The sequence below is a fragment of the Neoarius graeffei genome, chromosome 14, assembly GCF_027579695.1.
Source record: "Neoarius graeffei isolate fNeoGra1 chromosome 14, fNeoGra1.pri, whole genome shotgun sequence".
NCBI classification, from domain to species: Eukaryota; Metazoa; Chordata; class Actinopteri; order Siluriformes; family Ariidae; genus Neoarius; species Neoarius graeffei.
Genome location: NC_083582.1, coordinates 47449062 through 47470689, shown reverse-complemented (window position 1 = coordinate 47470689; position 21628 = coordinate 47449062). Strand labels below are relative to the sequence as shown.

At 37.9% G+C, this 21628-nt stretch overlaps 3 protein-coding genes across 3 annotated transcripts; all 3 read right to left on the bottom strand.

The window, feature by feature from the left end:
* On the bottom strand, nucleotides 1-5815 carry hoxb1b (homeobox B1b). The gene is made up of 4 exons (XM_060939865.1): nucleotides 5554-5815; nucleotides 3576-4007; nucleotides 1014-1358; nucleotides 1-884 (listed from the first exon to the last, which is right to left on the bottom strand). The coding sequence occupies exons 2-4, from the start codon at nucleotides 3937-3939 to the stop codon at nucleotides 550-552; spliced, it is 1044 nt and encodes a 347-aa protein (XP_060795848.1). The 5' UTR covers nucleotides 3940-4007; nucleotides 5554-5815; the 3' UTR covers nucleotides 1-549.
* A 6575-nt stretch (nucleotides 5816-12390) lies between these two features.
* hoxb5b (homeobox B5b) lies at nucleotides 12391-13737 on the bottom strand. The gene is made up of 2 exons (XM_060938981.1): nucleotides 13149-13737; nucleotides 12391-12638 (listed from the first exon to the last, which is right to left on the bottom strand). The coding sequence occupies exons 1-2, from the start codon at nucleotides 13735-13737 to the stop codon at nucleotides 12391-12393; spliced, it is 837 nt and encodes a 278-aa protein (XP_060794964.1).
* A 1308-nt stretch (nucleotides 13738-15045) lies between these two features.
* On the bottom strand, nucleotides 15046-16140 carry hoxb6b (homeobox B6b). The gene is made up of 2 exons (XM_060938980.1): nucleotides 15717-16140; nucleotides 15046-15299 (listed from the first exon to the last, which is right to left on the bottom strand). The coding sequence occupies exons 1-2, from the start codon at nucleotides 16138-16140 to the stop codon at nucleotides 15046-15048; spliced, it is 678 nt and encodes a 225-aa protein (XP_060794963.1).
* Between the last annotated feature and the right edge of the window lie 5488 nt (nucleotides 16141-21628).

Here is a 21628-nt window from a genome sequence, read left to right as displayed (position 1 = left end):
TTTCAGAAAAATAAAACACTTTTATTCAGTTATTACTATTTCATCGGTCAGGCTAATACTGTGATCCCATATGTAGCCTATGAACACATGACGTTTTTCTCCAAAAGTACATTTCTAGTGCAAATTATAAAACTGCTCATTCAAAATAGCCACATAGTATTGCAATGAGTTGCAACAGTTACACATCAGAGTTAAATGTATTACACCCAATTGCAACTGTTACACATCAGAGTGAAATGTAGTACATCCAATAAACTTTTGGCTATTTGCAAAGCAGTGTCATGCATCATCACAGAGCAAGAATGTCCTTGTAGACACAAAAAAGTGACAAATCCAGGATTTTTTTTTTTTTTTTTAGATTTGGTCTGTAGCAGAAAAATAAGTTAGCTGTCCTCAGCGACAGAAGGTTGAAACATGCAAGTTCTTTTACAATGCAGGTATAAAACACATTTCTAATATCACACCACAAAATGTAGGAGGACGCTGTGGTGTACAATATGGCTTATTACTGAGAACTGTAATATGCAGTATGTGCGCCATTAAATGTCCTCAGTTGGCACTGGAAGAGTCTGAGATCGGAGATGCAGCTGGAGATGAGGTGCTGGAGCGGTTTGTGTTTTGTCCTGCAGAGCAGTCTGTTGCTCTTTTCATGGCCGGCACGGTTCCTTCTCTCTCGCGTTTCTTCTGTTTCATTCGGCGATTCTGAAACCAAATTTTCACCTGAGTCTCATTCAGTTCGAGTGTAGCGGCCACTTCGACTCTCCGCGCCCTTGTGAGGTATTTGTTAAAGTGGAACTCCTTTTCCAGCTCGGTGAGCTGCTTCGTAGTGAAATTTGTGCGAATAATATTTTGCTGTCGGTGGCTTCCGTATTCAGTAACCTTAACTGTGAGGGGGGAAACACTTCATGTTAATCAACAGCAGTAAATCCACATGATCATAATTCGACAAGCAGGTCCCACTGACATAATCTTGTTAGATGGGACTACTGAGGAATAAACCTGATTCGACTGACCTGTCTTTGGCGGGTTCCTCTTAACTTTCATCCACTCGAAAGTTTGTGCCTGGTTGGAGCTGTTCTTTGAGTCACTGTCATTATGGATTAGGCCGGAATATTTGCTGTACGTGCCGTACTGGTGTTGCTGCTCTTTCTCTCCGTAGGGATACGGTGGATATTGACTGACAGGGATTTCTCCTGGCCTGCTACTAGACTCGGCCGCTGTCCTACTGTTGTTTCCGATGTTTAGCACAGAAAAGCCAGGGGATGGCAAATACATGTGCTGTTCTCCCTGACTGAGAATAGCCTGATGGCTGTAGTCCAGGTGAGATCGGCTCTGCTTGCCGTAGTTTACTTGATGGCCTGTTGTAACAAGATCCAAATTAATGTGGCATGGCTGGGATGCCTGGTGCGCATAGTTCACGCCTTGAGTTTCGTGCAGCGCCGGTGTAAACGGGTTCCCTCCAACTGGCCGCCCCTCAGCAACACAACTATTAGTGCTCCCACTGGCACTTTGCATGTACTCTTGATCCAGGCCGAAACATCCAACTTTTGAATTTATATGGTTAGGTCCACGGCTGTAAACAGTGTAATCAAGGTACGAATTCATTTTCGATTCTAGTTGTTTAAGGGGGTTAATAAATGTCGGCGTGTTACCCCAGTGCCCTACCACCTCTAAGCAGTATGTCAAACCTCAAAAGTTCTGTCGGGCTACATATCAACTGAGTGACAGATCATGTGACCAAAATCCACCAATAGTGTGTGACCTACAGCGGTAGTTTGGGCGTTGCGAGTGTCCATCAAGTGAACTCGTATTTACATGACAAACACATGAATGGCACCTTCTCTTCAGTCACATAAACGCACATCATTGCAGAGTACGCCTGATGAAACTTTTATCACAGCAATAAGAACAGTTTTAGACTTTACGCTGCATTCTCTACAAGTTAACTGCAGAGAAAGCAATAGACCATTTATGGACAGAAAGCTACTCAACATGAACGTGAGTTTGCTTGTTTATGGACAGTGTTTCCAAAAAACCGCGACGTTCCAACTTGTACAGATCTAAACATTTGAATCATAGAGGCCTATTTTATTGTTTTTAAGAAAACCGAGAGTGGCACCAAGAGACGCCATCATTCTGAAGGGCATTACAAGGAAAGTATTGAAACATCCAAGATGCAATCTGTGCTCAATGAGAAGATAGTTTTTTGGGTTTTTTTTTTTTAAATAAATATAGTTACCAAATGACTAAACGAAAACAGGAAGAGTGAACAAAATGGAAATTAACACTTTGGATTTTATTGCAAGTAGTTCGTAAAACTTTTCAGAATTATGCATATTAACACAACAAGGGCTCACACCAAACAGATAGCCTGTTATAGCTGCATAAAAAAATTTTGAATACTGTTTACATATTTGTCATTTTTTAAATAATTTTAATGTCATCCTGCATGTCATGAATATTGCACTGTTACAACTGGCACACACGAAATTTTGTTTTATGTGAATAGAAGTAATATTAAAGAAAGCTTAACCAGTCTGTTTTTGTAAATAAAGTGCGCTTTTTGTGCGTAAAAGGGTTCTAGCCGGTTGATTGCTTTCACTGTTCACTGGGGTAAGTCAGGGGCCATGCTCTGTGATTTAGACTTGCTCTCTGCTGACCAGTCATGTTATGAGACCTAAGATGACTAAGCCTGCGCATTTGGGACTCGGAGAACGCTATAATATTTTCACAGTTACCCTCAACATTATCGAAACAGCCTTGGCTACGAGAGGTGAAAGCAGATCCATCATTTAGCCTTCGACAGTATTGGTCATTTGTAGGTCTGTGTTTTTGCGCGGAAGGCCAATGACCCTTGGAATTTCTGAAAATCTGGCTCATACAGCATGCATCATTTCGAGCATTGCTAACGGATGGGGGATTCATGTAATTCCCTGTAGGTGATTTAAGTGAAGCACTAATGTCCATTTGCAGGGACGATGGAAGACATGCATTTGGAGAAGGGGGAGGAACGGTTCCTTTCAACTTTGTGTCTTTTTTATGCCTCATCCTGCGGTTCTGAAACCATATCTTGATCTGTCTTTCGCTAAGCTTCAGTAGGTTGGCCATCTCGAGGCGTCGCGGTTTGCCGAGGTAGTGATTAAAGTGGAACTCTTTCTCCAGCTCCAGCAGCTGATTACTGGTGTACGATGTGCGCGTCCTTTTACAGCCAACTGAGCCATCGGGTCGACTCTCTGCTGCAGAAGAAATGAAGTAAGAAAGCATTAACTGCAAGCAAAAGAAAAAATAACAAGTACAGACATTTCAGTCACTAATAATTCCACTACGTTCATATGCCTTTTGTCACTTGTATGAAAAGTTCAAGGAAGGGCCCTCAAATCTAATTCTGGGAGCCATGCTATGCACCCAATATGCCTGATCCAACCAAGGACATGCCTTAGAATTAACTAATCATTTCACTTAGGTGTATTGACTGTATGGCGATCATGCGGTGTCTCGCTGTTATTGTTAAACACGTTTTGTACATTGATTTCCATTTGCCATATAGCTTACTACAACAAACCATTTGTACCCACCACAGATGGATCCATCGCAGAAGCTGTGATGTTTCTGCTTGAATTTTTTCATAGAGTCTGTCATCCAGGGAAAGACCAGTTTGCTGTCGATAGTAAGGTCCCCGACTGAGAAGCTGTGAGCTTCTCCTGTCATGGATAGGAGGGGTGATTCTGGATAGCTTCGATAAAGTTCACTTGGAGTGCAGTGCCGAGTGTCATCCATGGCAGCCTTCGGTAATGAGCAAGCATTCATCTCTTGGTCGTTTTCCCGCAGTGCCACAGAGAGTGAAACTTGTGTCGTATCACTGTATCCAAATGTGTCGTCACCCTTAAACGAGTCACTGCCCAATAATGAGCTGTTGATGTTGTCCGTCTTGTTTTGCATTGTGTAGAGCTTCTGGCGAAACTTACGTCACGTGACAGATTCGTGATAGAGGCCTCTTGGTGGGAGACCTAAAAGGTCGCAACAAGGCCGAGTATGAATGAAGTCACAAAAATCAATCTTCATAACTGAAAGAGGACATTATATGGATATGGAAAACAATTTTACTGAAAAATAGTGTACTAATTAGGCTATGGTATTTTGCCTAAAATATTCTACAAACGAAATAAAGGACCAGGATGTGAGTATGATAATACCATATGCTTTTTTTAAATAAATATAAATAAATGAACTTATTTCATAATTCAAATGATATACTGTAGTTCCTGGTCAAGCTAGAACTGATAAGATATTATTTACGCGTAAAAAAGCCAACAAGAACTTCTGGTACACATAACAAATGTGCATAAATCATATACTTAATTTATAACCATTATTGACAATAATCAACGGGAATGCTTTTATTGTCAAGAACTACAGTTTACAAACATTGGGTGTAATTTACAGCTTATGAAATAAAATGTCTGTCAAATTAATACATTTAAATCGAGATGAAAAAAATCACAGTTTTAAATCAATAAATAATAAAGGATAGCTGAGGGAAAATCAAGATTAACTGATAATCTTATCCAAAATGTGCTGAACGCACATGAATCTTGTATAAATGCCTTTAAATTTAAACGAATTAATGCAGAATACGAATCAAGAAAAAATAGAAAACATTTCACACACACACACACACACACACACACACACACACACACACACACACACACACACACACACTGTATAAACAGTAAAGAGGCGACATCGAACTATAAATAAATAAACGGTTTTATTTAAAATCCCAAAAGAAATCACACCAAATAAGAAAACTGGAAAAGTGGAATTCATAGTTATTTAAAATGGATGTTCACTGAAAAATAACGCTTTTAGACAGACTCAGGCATATTCTCAGTTGTGTTCATGGTGACAGAAGTAGTGCAGAATCGGTCGTATTGTAACAAATGAGGAAAAGAAAAGACAGAGCGACTACGCTGAAGGAGGAACAAAGGCTGCTGAACTCGTCGTGAACCCGAGCTCAAGTAATATGGCGATAAATCACACGGACATATCCGCCATTCACAAACTGACTGAGTCTATTTCAGTGCTGCTCCCTTATTGCGCTGCTGTAGGTTTGTTCTGAATCCACACAATCAGCCGGTTTTTAGCAGCATCCTTTTTTTTCTGCCTGATCAGAATAATCACTAAATATTACTGAAGGCTATGTGCTATCAAAATATTACTGAAGGCTATGTGCTGTCTAATCAAAAAAGACTGAATGATGGACCCTGGTATTCGCTGTGTTTATGAAGTCTATCAACAGTAGCTATACATAAGCAAGACGTAGCGAGCTGACAGACCTTTATGTCTCTGTAAACTTCGTTATCAAACTGCCAGCAATTTTGTTCCTTAAACCTTGCCATATAATGATACAACGTTTTAATTTGACACTGGTTTGATTTCCCAGTCTCGTCCCTCCTATCTGGGAAAACTGGAATAGGAAATATCTTTTAACAGCAACCAAATTATACCTGTCAGTTAATTCAGTTGAAAATAACAATCTCTTATACTCACCAGCCAACTCTTCCGCCGGAAACCTTGAGGAGAACCTCAGGCAGATAATAGTATAGCACCTAAAAAAGAAAGAACTCATTAATCATATTATCCATTCAAAATATTATCCAACAATATCAAAACATAAAAATCGCAATTTGTAAAGAACAAGACTGGAAGGAATGGACAGTAACATGAGCACATAGCCTAGATACCAAACACACACTAAACTTGTAGGCCTATCGAGGAGCACAGGATGGTGTTGTCGCTCATGTAGGCTACTTTCAACTCCACACCCTGAAGCCTGGGCTGGAAACAGCAGATCATTAGATAGCCAAACAGCCGAGAGGGGAGCAAAAGACCTCAGCGCAAGAGCTGACCCAGGCAAATAGCGCTGTGCCTCAGAGTAAGCAATCGATATCAATTGAACTGCGGATCAAACAAAAATTAAGCAAGATTAGAAAGCTGTTCTAAAGCACTATCGACAAACTGGACAAAATAACAAAACTACTAAGCCATCTTCTTTCATCAGCGCAAGCAAACATATTAAGAAGACAATGACACTCTTATTTACCCTCATACCAGTTACATGACATTGTCTCATCTCTTTGTCTCGCCATTCCACAGTTTATAAACTTGTATTATTTAATTAGCCTATGTTTTCAAATGGAAGAATTGTGCTATCACATTTTCTGCTTTATCTTTTAATTTATGTTTAGATTTATTATATTGGGGCGTGCATAATTACCCTTTTAATACCACAACTTGATGTTAATAACAAGCCCATTCATGTATTTTCTATATTGGTGTAATATAAATTAGTAATTTTAGTGTATTACAAAATAATCTATATGTCTGTCTCTCTCCACAACTGAACAATAGAACAGCAAACGAAGATGTCAGTGTAAAGTGATTCTAAATCTTAAAACTGTAATTTTAGCAGAACAAACTCGTGATCCTGAAAAACTCAGTCAACACGATGTTAAAATGTTGAACCAGATATCTGTCTGAAATTGTTGATGTCTAGTCTGTTGTAATCGCCGTCTAGTGGTGGTCTTCAGATCAATTCCTTATTGGACAGGAAGCCTTTGATCTCTCAAGTAAATCTGCTGCGTTCCATTCTCTTGCACCCACACTCTTTGCGCAGACGGGTTAATATCTAACCTCATAACCATGTAGTTTGATTACTGCAATCCCCTTTTCATTTGCATACCAAAAAAAATACTTATTCAGAATTCAAGGACCTCAAATTGTCCATTGTCCATCAGTTAGCCCATAGCCAACTGGCTGCCAGTGTCGATTTAAAGCCCACTCCTCACGTTTAAAGCTTTTTATTCCTCCAGTACTGGTCTACTAGTGCTCCCTAAAATTCTATTAATCACTGTACCCTAGTAGTCACATAGGTCACTGGACATTTCTATCCCCTTGACTATTCCTATCTGCACCATTTTATGTCTCTCCTTTTCCCCATCCCTATCAATTTTCCTGTTACTGTTTCTTTTCTCTTTTCTTTTCTTTTCTTTTCTTTTCTTTTCTTTTCTTTTCTTTTCTTTTCTTTTCTGTTTATGATCTTACAAAGTGGAATGTGAAAATGACTATAAATGCAAAATATAATTTCATAATAAAGATAAACAAATGCTAGGTTTGTACCTGGGGTTTGTAACTTTAGGAATATCGTGTGACACGTTAAAATGCATTTAAGTCACATAATTGCGCATATTATTATTATTATTATTATTATTATTATTATTACTACAGAGAGGATTAAGTCCATACGGCGTACATTTAGGCTAAAACTTCAGTCTGGCACACAACAATAAACCTGTAATTTGCCAGAAATTCAAAACTGCATTGCTCTCATCTACTCTGTCAGTGTTGACAGGTAAACCTAACAATCTATTGTTTATTTCAGATGCAGATTTGTGATAAGTCAGAAGTAGTTACTGTATGCCTACTGGTTATGTTCATCTTAAAGGCTCTTCATACTAGCGTCTTATACAGATGACACGCAGGTCACCTGACGCGTGTATTTTTTTTTCCCTCGGTTGTAATGGAGGTTTTGTTTCTCACACACACACACACCATCCTCCTGTGACAACCGAGAAACTTTCCGGTGCTCATGACGTTTCTGTTTTTAAAATTATCAGCTGCACCATCATTTTATCGTCTATATCTCATACACTTAGCTTTTGCTCCGTGGTCGAACCCAAATATCGCCCTTATAAAAGTAACATGGAGCAACGGATGTCCAAAAAGTCTAATGCATTTTTTTAATGGACTGTTTGCAATATATACCTGCGCTGCAACATTTTTCTCTTTTACCCTTTTTTCAAGGGGAGACTCGTCATGACAATTTTTTAATGTGGTGTAGGACTCTTTCATACCTGCTTTCCAGACACACATTTGCTCTTTCCTGAAAAGAAAGCGAAGACAAATAAATATTACTTTTCAGAATTGCATGGAGGCAATACTGCAACATATAATCTGAAATATAGTTACTTAAAACTTAACAACCAGTGAACAGGTTAAATCATCCTAACCCACCCTAATAGTTAACCAAGACGTGCAGGTAAAATTTGAATTAGTCTGGAAATTAACCTGGAAGAGGAATAGGAAAATCTAAATAGGAGGACAACCGAACCTACTGGACCATGTCTCAGACAGAGCATCAGCTTCTCCATTATGCCTGCTTTAGGTCAGTTTTTGGCTGTTTGGACAGAAAGGCCCGTACCCTGTCACCTCCTTTAATCTCAGTTCAATACACATTTTAAAAATGTATTGTATCAGCAGCCCAGCAAGGTTCACAATGGCATATTAGAAAAGAATGAAATTACATTTGACTTGCATTTGCGTCTCGCTGGATTTCAAACGCGTCCTCCAGCAAATCCAGCAAAATGTTTGAAAAAAAGAGAAAAGAAATGGATAGAAGAATCCAGCGCATAGCTATTCAGTCTTCCAGTTCGACGCTGAGCTTACATCAACTACATATTCCCCAAGACACGAATTTGCGAATAAAGATCTTTTTCACACAAATTCGGATCTACAGGGTATATATAGATGACAGATATCGCAGATGATGCTAATTGAGGGATATAAACCTGGGACGAGTTGGTGACAAAGGAAGTATTATAAACATACACGCTTCAGTTAGAGTACATAGCCTGTATGGTCAAGGAGTGTTCTTCCCACAGATTATATTAGTATAGTTACATAGCTACAACACTTTCCAAGACTGATATGATTGTATCATCAGCATGGTACAAAACTATAAGATAGTCTGACCACAATATAGAAATTATAGAATCAGGTTACTGTCCAGATTCGTTGTTTCTGCGCAAATACTTTTTGTTGAGCATATCCGCGCAAATTATTTTCCCAGTTTTATCTTTAGTGTGCCTTGATACACATCATACTCCTCTCAGTAGGGATGCACATGCACGGAGCTGTTTTCGAGACACTAAAGATCCTTTCCATAACAATACAAAAATTCAGGACAACTTAGAAGTGAAACATTATTGATAAACTGCATGCGGAAATCCTGTATCTTCATTCTCTGATCTTTTATTATTCTGTGGTAACTCTCCATACAAAATATATAAGGTTAGTGGCATCCTAAGGAATATATTTTTAGCAGCAATAAATCAGATTCATATCTGTTCAATTTAAAGTGTAAGGTATAATTATGGTTGTACAAAAGCTTAACATTTTACAAAAAGCTTAAAGTTGGAACATGTTTGTATAATATGTTTTTCAGCTTGCCTTCAATTTACTGCACTCAGAGCTTTACGTATTCCAGCATGTGCATTTGTTGTAAAGTGGAATAAAATCATGCAGTCTCTAGGTGACCTCAAGATGAACCCAATTCCTATTAATTTGCTCAGAGCAATGTGGCTTAGATTAATTTGTTGGTATAAGAGCATTTTAAAGAAAAACGATACTCGCCAGCTTTGTAAGTCTAACTGTACTTTTACATCTTAAATACTACTATGTATGCCTTTTGATATACAAGATCACAGTGTTGTTGCTGTTCTTCTTACCATCTCCTTACTATTATGAACTTGCAGTTCATATGTGTAAGTTATATTAAGTTAGAGTCTCCTCGGCTCGGATAGCCGAACCTGTTGGTATTGCCTGGGTTTATATAAATAGGATTTTCTGCAACAAAATCTTCGGTGTTTGAGTGAAAGAAGGACAGAGTGAGCAGGACCTCGGAGTAAGGCGAGCTCTGCTGGTCACGCAGGAGCGTTACATCAGTCAAGGGCAGCATCTAAACCAGACTGGCACTGATTTGCTTTGGAGTTTTTGCGAGATTTAAGAGGTTTTGCATGAAATATAAAATGATAACTTATTTATGGATATCAGATCATTTTGCTTAGGGATAATGATCGACTATAGACGATAATTCTTCGAATGCTTCATATATATATATATATATTTTTTTTTTTTTTGTAATTTTTATTTTTAGTCCAGTAAAGTAAATATGAATACTGACAATATGACAAGGATTCAAAGGTTTCTAATGAACCTCAGTATATGTGATGGAAGCCTAGCGTCTATTTCCTAAGCCTGCATTTGTTGTAGTGGCAGCTTGGCACTGTGTGTGTCTCTGTGTTCAGCACTAGTCTCTTGACCTCGCAGTGATCCCTTCCCCATGAATAATTGATGGGAACAGCGCACAGATTACCCCTATCAATATGCAAAACACATTATAGGAGTACAATGAGATTTTAATAGTTATGAATCGCGCGACCGTGTTTATCGCGAGAAATTTGGCACAGTTACCTCATGTTTTCAGTCCATTCAGTTTCATCAAATTTCACAAAAATAAAAAAAATTAAAAAAAATACAGCAATACGATTGCATTTATCCTCTTCCAGACTCTCGAAATGACAATAGAAAATACATTTAAAAATTTTGTCAATGCTTTATTAGCCTATTTAATTCTGTTTTGCTGCCACGGTAGTTTACGTTTTGGTTATCTGTTAGACAAAACTAACTTGAGTTACAATAAAGGAATTTAGTACCTGTGTTTTTTTTTTAAAAGGCATTCAAATTTCTTCAATATATGAACAGTTTATTTACAAAAAGGAGGGAGGCAAATGTTGGCATGAATAGGCCTACTGTGTTTCCAAGCACATTTCTAACCTGTGTTTTATATATAGGCTGTAAATGATTATTATATACAAATTATATCCGCAGCCCTTAAAATGATATCCGCAGCATTAAAATCCAACTTGCTTGATGGCATCACATTGAATCTTCTGACAGAATTTGCATCAAAATATTTTGGGCCTAATAATACAGTCTATCCCCCCCCCCCCCCCCCCTTATTATTAGCTAAAACAATCCAACTCTTTGCAAACTGACAATTAATGAATAAATGAAAACTTACTCTGAGATGTCTTGCCCCAATCCAACAGAAAAATAACAGTGAGTAGCCAAGTGAGTGTATGACATTTTGAGTGGCCGAAGGTAACTGACTAAGAGCATATCACACACCGTCCACAACCTTTAGAATCCCGCTGAAGCAGTGAAACCGTCACTTTCATTCAAGAATGTGAATTATGTCGCACATTGTCAACCCCCAAAACCATAAAACTAACTTTATGGACCTCACGTGACTTGTTTAGCGATACAGAGAAGGACATGTCTATGTTATAGACTGGACTTGGCGAAATGAAATCACTTAGGGAAGTCGAAGCTGTATTTCTGATGTAATAACTAATACAATATATAAACTATTCGTAAGACTTCCACTGATTTGACCATTTAAGAGGTAAGTTCACAGGTTCAATAATTATTGGACACATGCTGTAAAAAAATCATGTTAGGTGTGATATCTCTTTTGAAAAGTCTAATAACCCAGTGATATGGCAATAGTATGCGCGATATGGACTAAAAGAATCGGAAACAGAATGAAATATTGCGCCCTATGGCTCCATGTCAAAGTCATAACTCAGACATAAAGGAATTTAGTCTCGTCTGCTTTAGCCATTGGTAGGCCTACATATAGATGATATTAATAGGATAATAACTGTAAACAGTGAATGTGTGAATTGAACGAGAGTGGTGACCTACTGTGGAGGTAACTGCAGGTGTATTGATGTACAAAGAGACACTAAAGCATTTTGAGACTAAAAGAAATTTTATTTTTCAAATTAGATTCATCAACCATTTTTAATCGAGACACAAATAGAAAAAAATGCCGGCTGGCAAAATTCCCAGCATATCAACGTTAAAACATTTCTTAACTTTTTTTTTTTAACACGGAACGTTCACCACTCACATTGTACAAATAAAATATTGGTCACAACTGTACATCAAACATATTTCACTCGTCATGGACACAAAATCCAGTCCAGAAATGTTTTAGATGCAACATAAAGTACATAAAGGTAGCCTAAGTGCGAATATAGAGGATTTCTTTTTGCAGTGTAACAATGCTATCCAAGAAATTAATAAACGCGGCACAAGCATAAATGTCCTGCAAAACTGGAAAACAGTCTACACTGACGTCCCTATACAAGTTCATAAGAATACAACAAAGTTTTTTTTTCTGACTAGATGATATAGGTAGTTCGCGTTGATACTGTACAATATTCCTTTTACATGTTTAAAGTTGCGCACAAAGAGCTTACATGGAACATGCTTTCTTCCACGAAAGTATAAACTTGATACGTAGCATTTACACTTAAGTTACGGCGGCTCTTAACTGTGTAGCCCTATGGCATGGGATAGAACAATACTCAACGGTTGACAATTCGTGTTACACCAGTCACACAGAGAAATGACGCCTGATAATGACAAGCAGAAAGGTGCAGTGCTAGAACAGTAGTTGAATATTCTCAACAAATTCAATCAGTTTTGAAAGGCGCTTCCTCCCGTAGCAAGACTCATGCTTTTCAGCTTGTTGTCCTTTTTCCATTTCATCCTCCTATTCTGGAACCATATTTTAATTTGCCTCTCGGTGAGGCAGAGAGCGTGGGCTATCTCTATCCTCCTCCTCCGGGTCAGATACCTATTGAAATGGAACTCTTTCTCCAGCTCTAGCGTTTGATAGCGTGTGTAGGCAGTTCGAGCCCGTTTCCCATCAGGTCCAGTCATATCTATGGCACGGACAAAGACAAAAAAAAAAAGACAATACCCTTTAGTTATAATAGCAACAAAAAAAAAATCGAGAGTACTAGACTCCAGAAACAGTCACTATATCGCACCTGCACTAGCATCCATAAGATTATGGAAGATAATATCTTAAAGAAGTCATTTACCAGTTATGATTTTATCACTTCAAAGAGGTTGTCTTGAACTAATACCCTGCTTATGACTTTTAGCGTTCCATGTTTTTCATCACTGTTGGAAATATTATGCTATTTGTTGGATCTAACCCTCTACATAGCCTGCAAATGGACTGGGAAAAGGCGAAATAGAGCGGAATTGTTTATGTATAGCTATAATACGATATTTTATCTAATTCATAGGCGATATATTAAACATTTTATTTGTATTATTTTGTTGACTTCATCTTAGTGCTTCTGTCTTGTCAGTTTCGGAAACAAGGTGACGTTCATTCAGGAACATTAAACCTGTATAATTCAAAGCAATGGAAATGTTTATACCGTGGCTAATGTGAAGTTTCCGCATCCATGGGAAGATTTGTGGTGTTTGGCCGTCCCCGGGTGTTGTAGTGGAAGGCGCCGCGGGTTCTTGCTTCTGCGTGCGTGGAGTGGCATGGTTAGCTTGCGCGCCTTCCTCCGGCTCCGAAGAGATGTTGGCTTCGTCCGTTTCTGCAAAGTGTGTGTTGTTGCTGCTGAGATTGCTGCTGTTGGCGGTGAGTGCACTGTTGCCCCCGGTCGTGGTCTGGTCAGAGGAGCCAGAGGTACCTTTCAGGTTGAGGCTGTCGCTGTTGGTGCAGGGAAGGGCGTCTGGAGAAGCAAGCGAGCAGCTCGTTTGACGGTACCGGGTGTCCGTGCCCGGGTTCTGGAAAGCACGGCCGTTATCTCCAACCGTACCGAAGTGGGCATTGTTGTTAGAACGATTTACACTAAGGTCGATCCCATTGTAGGTGTAACCGAAAGAGCCGGAATGCATGCCCGTAGAGTCCCGGTAAGAGCCGTTCATTGCGCCGTTAGTCCCATAATTTAGTAACTGATAGTCGGACCCATTCGGATAGCGCCCTGAGAAGGAGTTTAGAAAATAGGAGCTCATTTGGATATTCTTTAAAAACGGTCTCGATGAGCAGATCTCGGTCGTTAAAATCCTGCGCAGCCCAATTTATGATGTAAAAATGAATTATAGCAATGCACTGTACTTCGTTTTTGCCAAGTATGCGGCCAAATATGGGAGCGCGTTAGGGCATCACGTGCCTTTGTTGACCAGTCGTAAATTCTCTCTGATGACTTCAAGAGGTAATTCATGCTCTGTGGTTACAAATGATGACGAAATGATGATCGTTAGATTCAACTCAATGGTGCCTCCCCGCTGCGCGCCGCATCCCATGTTAGCAGAGGGCGTCACCTACCGGGAGAACTGCAAAATGCCCAAACACCTGCACCTCTTTAGCAGATCTCAGGGCACACCACTTCACTAATAAGCCTATATCAAAGCATATTCTTTGCAACATGCCCATACAATTCTGGAAAACAAAAATCATTATTGTATATTTTCCTTTATCACTAAGAAACTGGGCGTGCCCCCTTAGGTATTTACAAACACATAGAAACTTTCTGACAAGTGCAGCCGTGGTCTCTCACATTTTATTCATATTCTGCTATGTCTAATGAAAAAATATATTTAAAAAAAAAACAACAACAACAACAAAGCAGGATACACACTGCTCAAGTAGTTTAAATTAATCCAGTTACGTACATGGCACTGAGTTCAATGCAACCAAACCACGGTTTAAATTACGCTCTCGCGTCTATCCTACGTTAGAAGTTTGTCTCTTCTGCATAATACATCTGAAATATTTAAAAGACTTGTATTTTATCCTACATAACAGCATTGCTTTTGACATTGCAGCACACACAAGCGAATAAATAGTCGTGATTAAACATATTTTATTGGCAAAATGGCATTGCTAACAAAGTTCACATTTTTATCAGTGCATCCACAAACACAAGCATAACGAACAAAATAAATTACACACGAGAACGTTTAAACAATGTCCAATACGTCAACAGTAAGACCTGTCACCCTTAGCCTTCACTATGAGCCCGTTCTCGGTTGTTGAAGGAAGAGTGTGAAAATTCAGCCATTCATTTTATGCCAGATAATAAAATCGATCTAATGGCGGAAAATAGTACACAATGGGGCGAAAATTACAGAAATTAGAAAGATGTATGTTTTACAACTTTGACAGGGTTTCTAGCTTTTGCACTTTAACAAAGCCTTAAATAGATAACCGTTTTGTTTGACTAAATTCGTACATCTACATGAAAATACTATAGCCTATGTATTGTGGGTAAAAATATTGGACTTGTTTATTATTTACAACACAGTGCATATCGAGATCGTCTATCCCGTCTTCCCACCATCCTCCTCTTCGCTGGTCTTTTCAGAGTTCATTACTTTATTCTCCTTCTTCCATTTCATTCTCCGATTCTGGAACCAGATCTTTATCTGTCGCTCTGTTAGACAGAGAGCATGCGAAATTTCAATCCTTCGCCTTCTGGTCAAATATCTATTAAAATGGAACTCTTTTTCCAACTCAAGAGTCTGAAATCGTGTGTATGTCTGACGACCCCTGCGGCCAGTGGTTCCAGGAATGCCTGTCAAAAAGGGGGAGAAAAGATATGAATTGTGTTAACACATAGAGTCTGATGAAATAAATGAAATAAATTCCATTACTACTACTACTACTACTATTATTATTATTAGTAGTAGTAGTAGTAGTAGTAGTAGTAGTAGTAGTAGTAGTAGTATTTATTTCATTAAAAGTTCCATATTTAACTAAGGAAAGACGTCCTTCTAAAATTAAATACCCCTGTCACTAACATAAGATTGAACCAATTATTTTGGATTTGTCTGAAAGGGCAAAGTTCATGATCCATACAGATGCACATGGGAAGTATTTTATGCAAAGTGACAGTCTGTAGCCTAGTATATGTTTTCATGGAAAATATACATTTAATTTTGCCACAAACCTCTAAAATGCACTAAATAAACAAGATGCAGATGAGACTTACCGCTACACGAGTTCATCCTCTGCATCCACGGGTAAACGGGAGCACAGGGCTTGGTTTCGCTGTAGGAATAAGTGTCTGAAGTGTGCTCCGAGCCCTCCGTCTTGCTATGCCCCTGTGGTAGAGCCAACGACTCCTCCAACCCTCCGAGAGGACACGATGAGCGCTCTGTCTCTCTATAGATGCTGGACGCCGCGTAATCGCAAGCTGCGCCTGACCCGCTTCTCCCGAACACCCCGCTAGCTTGCTGGTAGTATGAATTGGAGTACACCTTCTCCTGGACATTGCTCGCTCCGAAAGTGGCGCTTGGATAGTGTCTCAAAGTGTCGGTATATCCAGAAGAATATAACGGTAACTGATTCAGAAAAGAATCCTGTCCCCCGCCAAGAGACACGGGAAAAGTTGAGTTGACGAAGTAGGAACTCATTGGGTGGCCACTGTTATTGTGCGAGTGTTATGATTTGTTGTGTTTTATAGTCCAAGTGTGTTTTGCCATTACTTTATGCGAGGTTTGGTTTTAGCCGAAGGGGGGTGGCGAGGTGCCAATGTGAGCGAGTAGGGAAACGCACCAGCTGATCATTGTCTGACCAATCCTGAGCATCTCAGCCAATAGAATAGCATTAAGGGAGGGGGACTCTTGTTGCACTGGATGGGATCCCCAATGTATATAAAACCCCTTTTAATTCCCATATTACATATAAATATATTTACATAGTTCCAATTGTACGATGCAAGTACCGCTCAAAATAAAAAAAAACCAAGAAGAAACGTGTGGGGACGACAAAAATAGCAGACAATATACTGAAAGTGTATGGTTGACAGACTTTTGCAGTAACCCTCTCGACGGGCGTAAAATACCGTATTTTCGATGTTCGTTAGAAATATAACACAGTATATTCCAGGAAATGCCCTGCTTTTTACAGTGCCTTGCTTCACAAAAGCGACATTACATCGTAAAGGGCATAACGAAATGTGTTTGTCTTTAGGAAAACTCTACATAAAACCTTATGAATGCAACTTAATTATTGTACTACTGAGTTAATTCATGATTATCCAATCTCAAAGAAATAAAATGCCTACAACAGGAAGATCTATGTCAGTAAACTTGTCTGTTTTACAATGTCTTGCTTTACAAAGGCTTATTATGTCCCAGTGAATTCAAAAAGAGTGTTTTTATTTACATATCACAGAAATTGTTAATATAACTTCATGATTGTACTTTTCTCTAGTTTAACGTCAACTCAAATAATTAAGACCTTTACAAAAAGACGAGCTTCAAAAAGTAAACATCAGTAACGGTTCAGCACTAGAGGCATTGGAATTCGATAGTCTAATCTATTTAAGGAGCATTACGAATCATTTATGGTCCAAGTTAAACCAGTTTGTTTATATAATCGCAAAATTTTATTTTTAAATAAGAACCTTGTAATTTGAATTGCAGAAAATATTACCTATTTACCTATAAAGTGTCAGACATCTACAAAAACAAAAGCAACGAAATGATTGCTTAGGCCGATCTGACCTCAGATGTGGCATCTTAAGCACGTTAGTATTAGGCCCACTATGACTTTATGTTTGTTAAGCGAATGCTTTTAATGCTCTATCAAAAGTGCGAACACTGTAGCAACATTCACAGTGCAGAACGTGATTAAACCTCAACCACATTTTAACAACAATCCACAAACAGGCCTTGGCCCCATCGTGTTCTTCAGACATACGCGGTTAGAAACATTTTTAAAAGTATAGCTCTAAATCCTTTTTTAGTTTGTCTCTCTTCTCATCCCCCCCCCCCCCCTCACCACCACCCATTAAAAAAACCGAGGTTATCGTTTAAAAAAAGGTTTCAAGTTGAACTATTTTAATAATCCCTGAACTATCCAACCCCTAAATTTGTTTACTCGGCTATGCTGTTCCAAATACATCAAGCTTTACTTGCAATTGATTTCATTTAAGAACTGACATTATCTTGTCAATGCAATAAACAAACTCAGCTTACAACACCGCTCAGACGTGTTTTGTTTTCCAAGCAAAAATGAACTCAAGGCTTTATATTCAAGGCTATTGAAGGTCAAATAACTAAAACAATAGCAAACAAACAAAATATATATATATATATATATATATATATATATATATATATATATATATATATATATATATATATAGGACAAGGTGTCTGACTTCAAATCACAGAACAGTTACTGCATGGGCAAATTCGCACAATTCTCTCGTCACTAGATGGCATCACAGAGCAAAAAATGAGGTAATATTGCGCCATTACAGTAAAAAAAAAAATAAAAATAAAAATAAAAAGGGGCTGCATTTTTGTTCTTTTAGCATTATATCTTAACACAATGCACTCGAAGACATGAAATATTAGGCTAATAGGTTTCATTATGAGGTACAGAAAATAATTAATAGCCAGTAAGTAAAGGCTTCACAATGGAAAACATAATAATAAATTAATTGATTATTATTCATAGCCTAAATAATTCCGTGCCTAATTATAAACTCGTAATCCCAATAAGCTAAAGAAGGAGTCACAACCTCTGATGGACTACTGAAAGAAATGGCTGCATCCTGAGATCACTGCCACAACTGCTGACCGCTTCATCGTGACTAAGCAGTAAAATATTACCAATAACCAATATTAACCATTATATATTGCAATGTGCACGTAGATTAAATCATTTTCAATAGAAAGAGGGTAACAATATGACCAATAGGATTTTCAGGAAAAATGCACCAGCAATCAGAAGAGATCAGCGTCCATCAGTCGGCTACTGTAGCCTTGATCGAGCGGATTGTTCACCCCATCACATCACTGTTTCAAGTAATCAGTCATGCTCGGTGCTAAATAAAAACACTAATCTATCGGCCTGGCTGGCTGTCTCTTTTTAAAAAGTCTATATTTTAAATAGTGATTATAAATTTGGTCACAATTTTCTCAGAATTTTCTTTTGGACGAGTAGCCATAAAGCGGGATTTTAATGCGGTATTCCTGTCGAGGGCTTTTTCATTAACTCCTAATAGTTCAGAAAGATTATAAATTTACCTAAAGTGGCTTTGTTTATTTGAGCAATCTGTAAGTCAAAATGCATCCAACTACAAGCACGCAATGCCCTTCTGCTGTTTATGGTAATCCAACACAATCTCAGCTTTAAAGCCCATACTTTCAATTCAGCTACAGTTTTGTTCTGGTTAACCTCCAGGCAAATATCTAACTGTCTTACAACAAGCACGCCTGTACAAGATAGTAGGCCTATCATCTCGTGGGTTACATAAAACACACACATGCACTGGTTAACATCACAGTGAGGAAGGCTGGAGTAGGTCCTACCTTTGTCGTTTATCATCGGTCACAGCAATGCTTTCCAAATTAATCAGGGTCTTCTTTTTTTTTATTTCGATTCGTCAAATCCGCGAGTCATCGAGGTTGGATATCCAGGTGGACAGCCAGATACACCAAATAAACGAAATATCAAACATATATTCGCTTTGTGAGCTTTGATCCATTCACTCTTCCCTGACTTCTCTAAAGGAATCGAGCGGCTAGCACTGTCTTGGTAAGCTCCAGCCATCTTTAAACACAATTCGATTAAGTAAATTACAATTTATAACATATAGCCTAATAGTAACAACGAAAAAAAGGTAAACACGAAGACAGAGGTGTTACTGACTGCGCCCTGACCAAAAGAATGCTGCATTATAACCACTTGGGAAATCATAAAAAGTTCATGTTCACAGGGAGCTGATCACGTGACCGCGTCTGGCCAATCCCATCGCAGAGTCACACATAAAGTTCTCGCACAAAGTTGTAAATTTTCATAAACAACTGGGAGTTTATTGCTGTTTTCCAACAGTAGCTTGGTGGCCGCCATCTTCTTTTCGTTAAAAAAGAAAGAAAATAGACCAGTGGTCTAGACTACTGGATTTAAAATAAATTTGCCTCAAAATTTCTCTTTTTATAAGAAGATATTCAGAATGCACAATGAGTCGTCTCAAAATGAACCCACAGAAATGATTGTGCACATATATTCGTTTCAAGCCTATTATCTCCTATAGGATTATAACTAGATGCAAGTGTAAATAAATCTGTTATAACGTTCAGGCACTTTAGTTAAAAAAAATTGCTTAGACTGGTTTTGGAATAAAACAACAGAGAGAAAAGGATTAATATTATATCCTTTCGATGGTGCGGTTTTGAAAGAATGTGCAGGCTCCTATACAAAGGGCGTAAACAAACGGAAAGTGTAAACCTTTTATAGCTCTAAACATGCCTGGCGGAAACAATGACTTCCTGTAAGAATAAACACTTAGACTATTTCCGACATTTATTGGGGCAATAAAGCAGTATAACCCAAAAGCGACCTATGGTTTATCTAAGAGCCTCCAAAAAATAGGCAACATCCTTTCTGTCGAAAGAACAAGGAATTGGGTAAAAGTGAAGCAGATGTGAAACTTAGACTATTAATTAACAATTTTTCTAATGAGTATTTTTATTTAATAAGAGAGCTTACAGCATTACAGCGGTATTAATTAATTATCTCAACCATTACAACTCCGACTGTCCATGATTTCATATCAGGAAATAGAAAATAAAACGCAGTACAGTTTAAAAAAGGACTTCTTTGGCTGGTTTCCAAATCTTAATTCAAAAGCATCATTGATGATGTGGAAACAGAAGTATAGACCGATATTAAAACAGGTTTCGTATACATATGACTTCAGAAAAACATAGGCCACGTTTAATCTATTTTTAGCCATCGAAAATGTTATCTCTTCCCCAAAATGAGGTTGTTATTCAGTGTTTTATATATATGTCAAATAATAACATAGGCCAATATATTATTACAATAAAATCTACATCTAAAAGTGAATTTGTTTTTCACATGTTATGTCCCACTTACATTCTGAAAAATAATCTAAAACCCTAAAATGTAACATCTAAAAGAGAGAGAGACATGAACAAGAAGCTCACCGGGCTAAACCTTAAAATTCAAACACAAATTCATACACAAATTCTACATTCATCCATTAACTGAATGTATACATACATACATACATACATACATACATACATACATACATACATACAACACACACACACACACACACACACACACACACACACACACACACACACACACACACACACACACACACAAAATTTGTGTATATTTCTCTTCTACAGAGAAACACAACCCTCCAGTAAACTTGCACTGGTTTTTGACAAATACATTTCATACTCAAAGGCTTATTTATTCAGAAGGAAATATCCGTGTAACATATTTTGTAATATTTTTAAACGTTATATCTCTTATTAACGTTTTAGGCAATTCTGTGCTTGCAGAGCCTTTTAGAAAGCATGTTATATAGTTTAAAAAAATTCTAATACATTTCATACAGTTACATTTATGTAGTTTTGCTTTCTGGTTCATATATAATAATTAAAAAATTCTACAAAACAACAACAATAATAATGAATTGTTGTTGCTGTTGTTGTTGATGATGATGATGCCATTGTTATAGGCCTATTATATATTAAATGCATTATAAATAAATATAATTATTGTGAAGATAAAATATGAATTTTCAAAAGTAATGCACGTGTTTGGGGATTTTTATTTTGTTTTCGGTTTTTCTGTGATATGATGACCTGGATGACTGAGAACCTTCACAGACGTTTTTCGTGATACTTTTATTTCCTAAACTAATGTTGCTTCCTGCATCCGTTTCACAAATATAGATAAATACCTTCATCTGAAAACTATTTAAAGCAATCTTTTGCATGTTGTGTTTTTGTTACGTTTATGTTTGTGTATCTACACTGTTCTCTCGCAGGCTTGCTTACTGGAACACTTGGGCTTTGTTGAACCATTATCATATTAGAACGTCCTGTCTAAAAACGCACC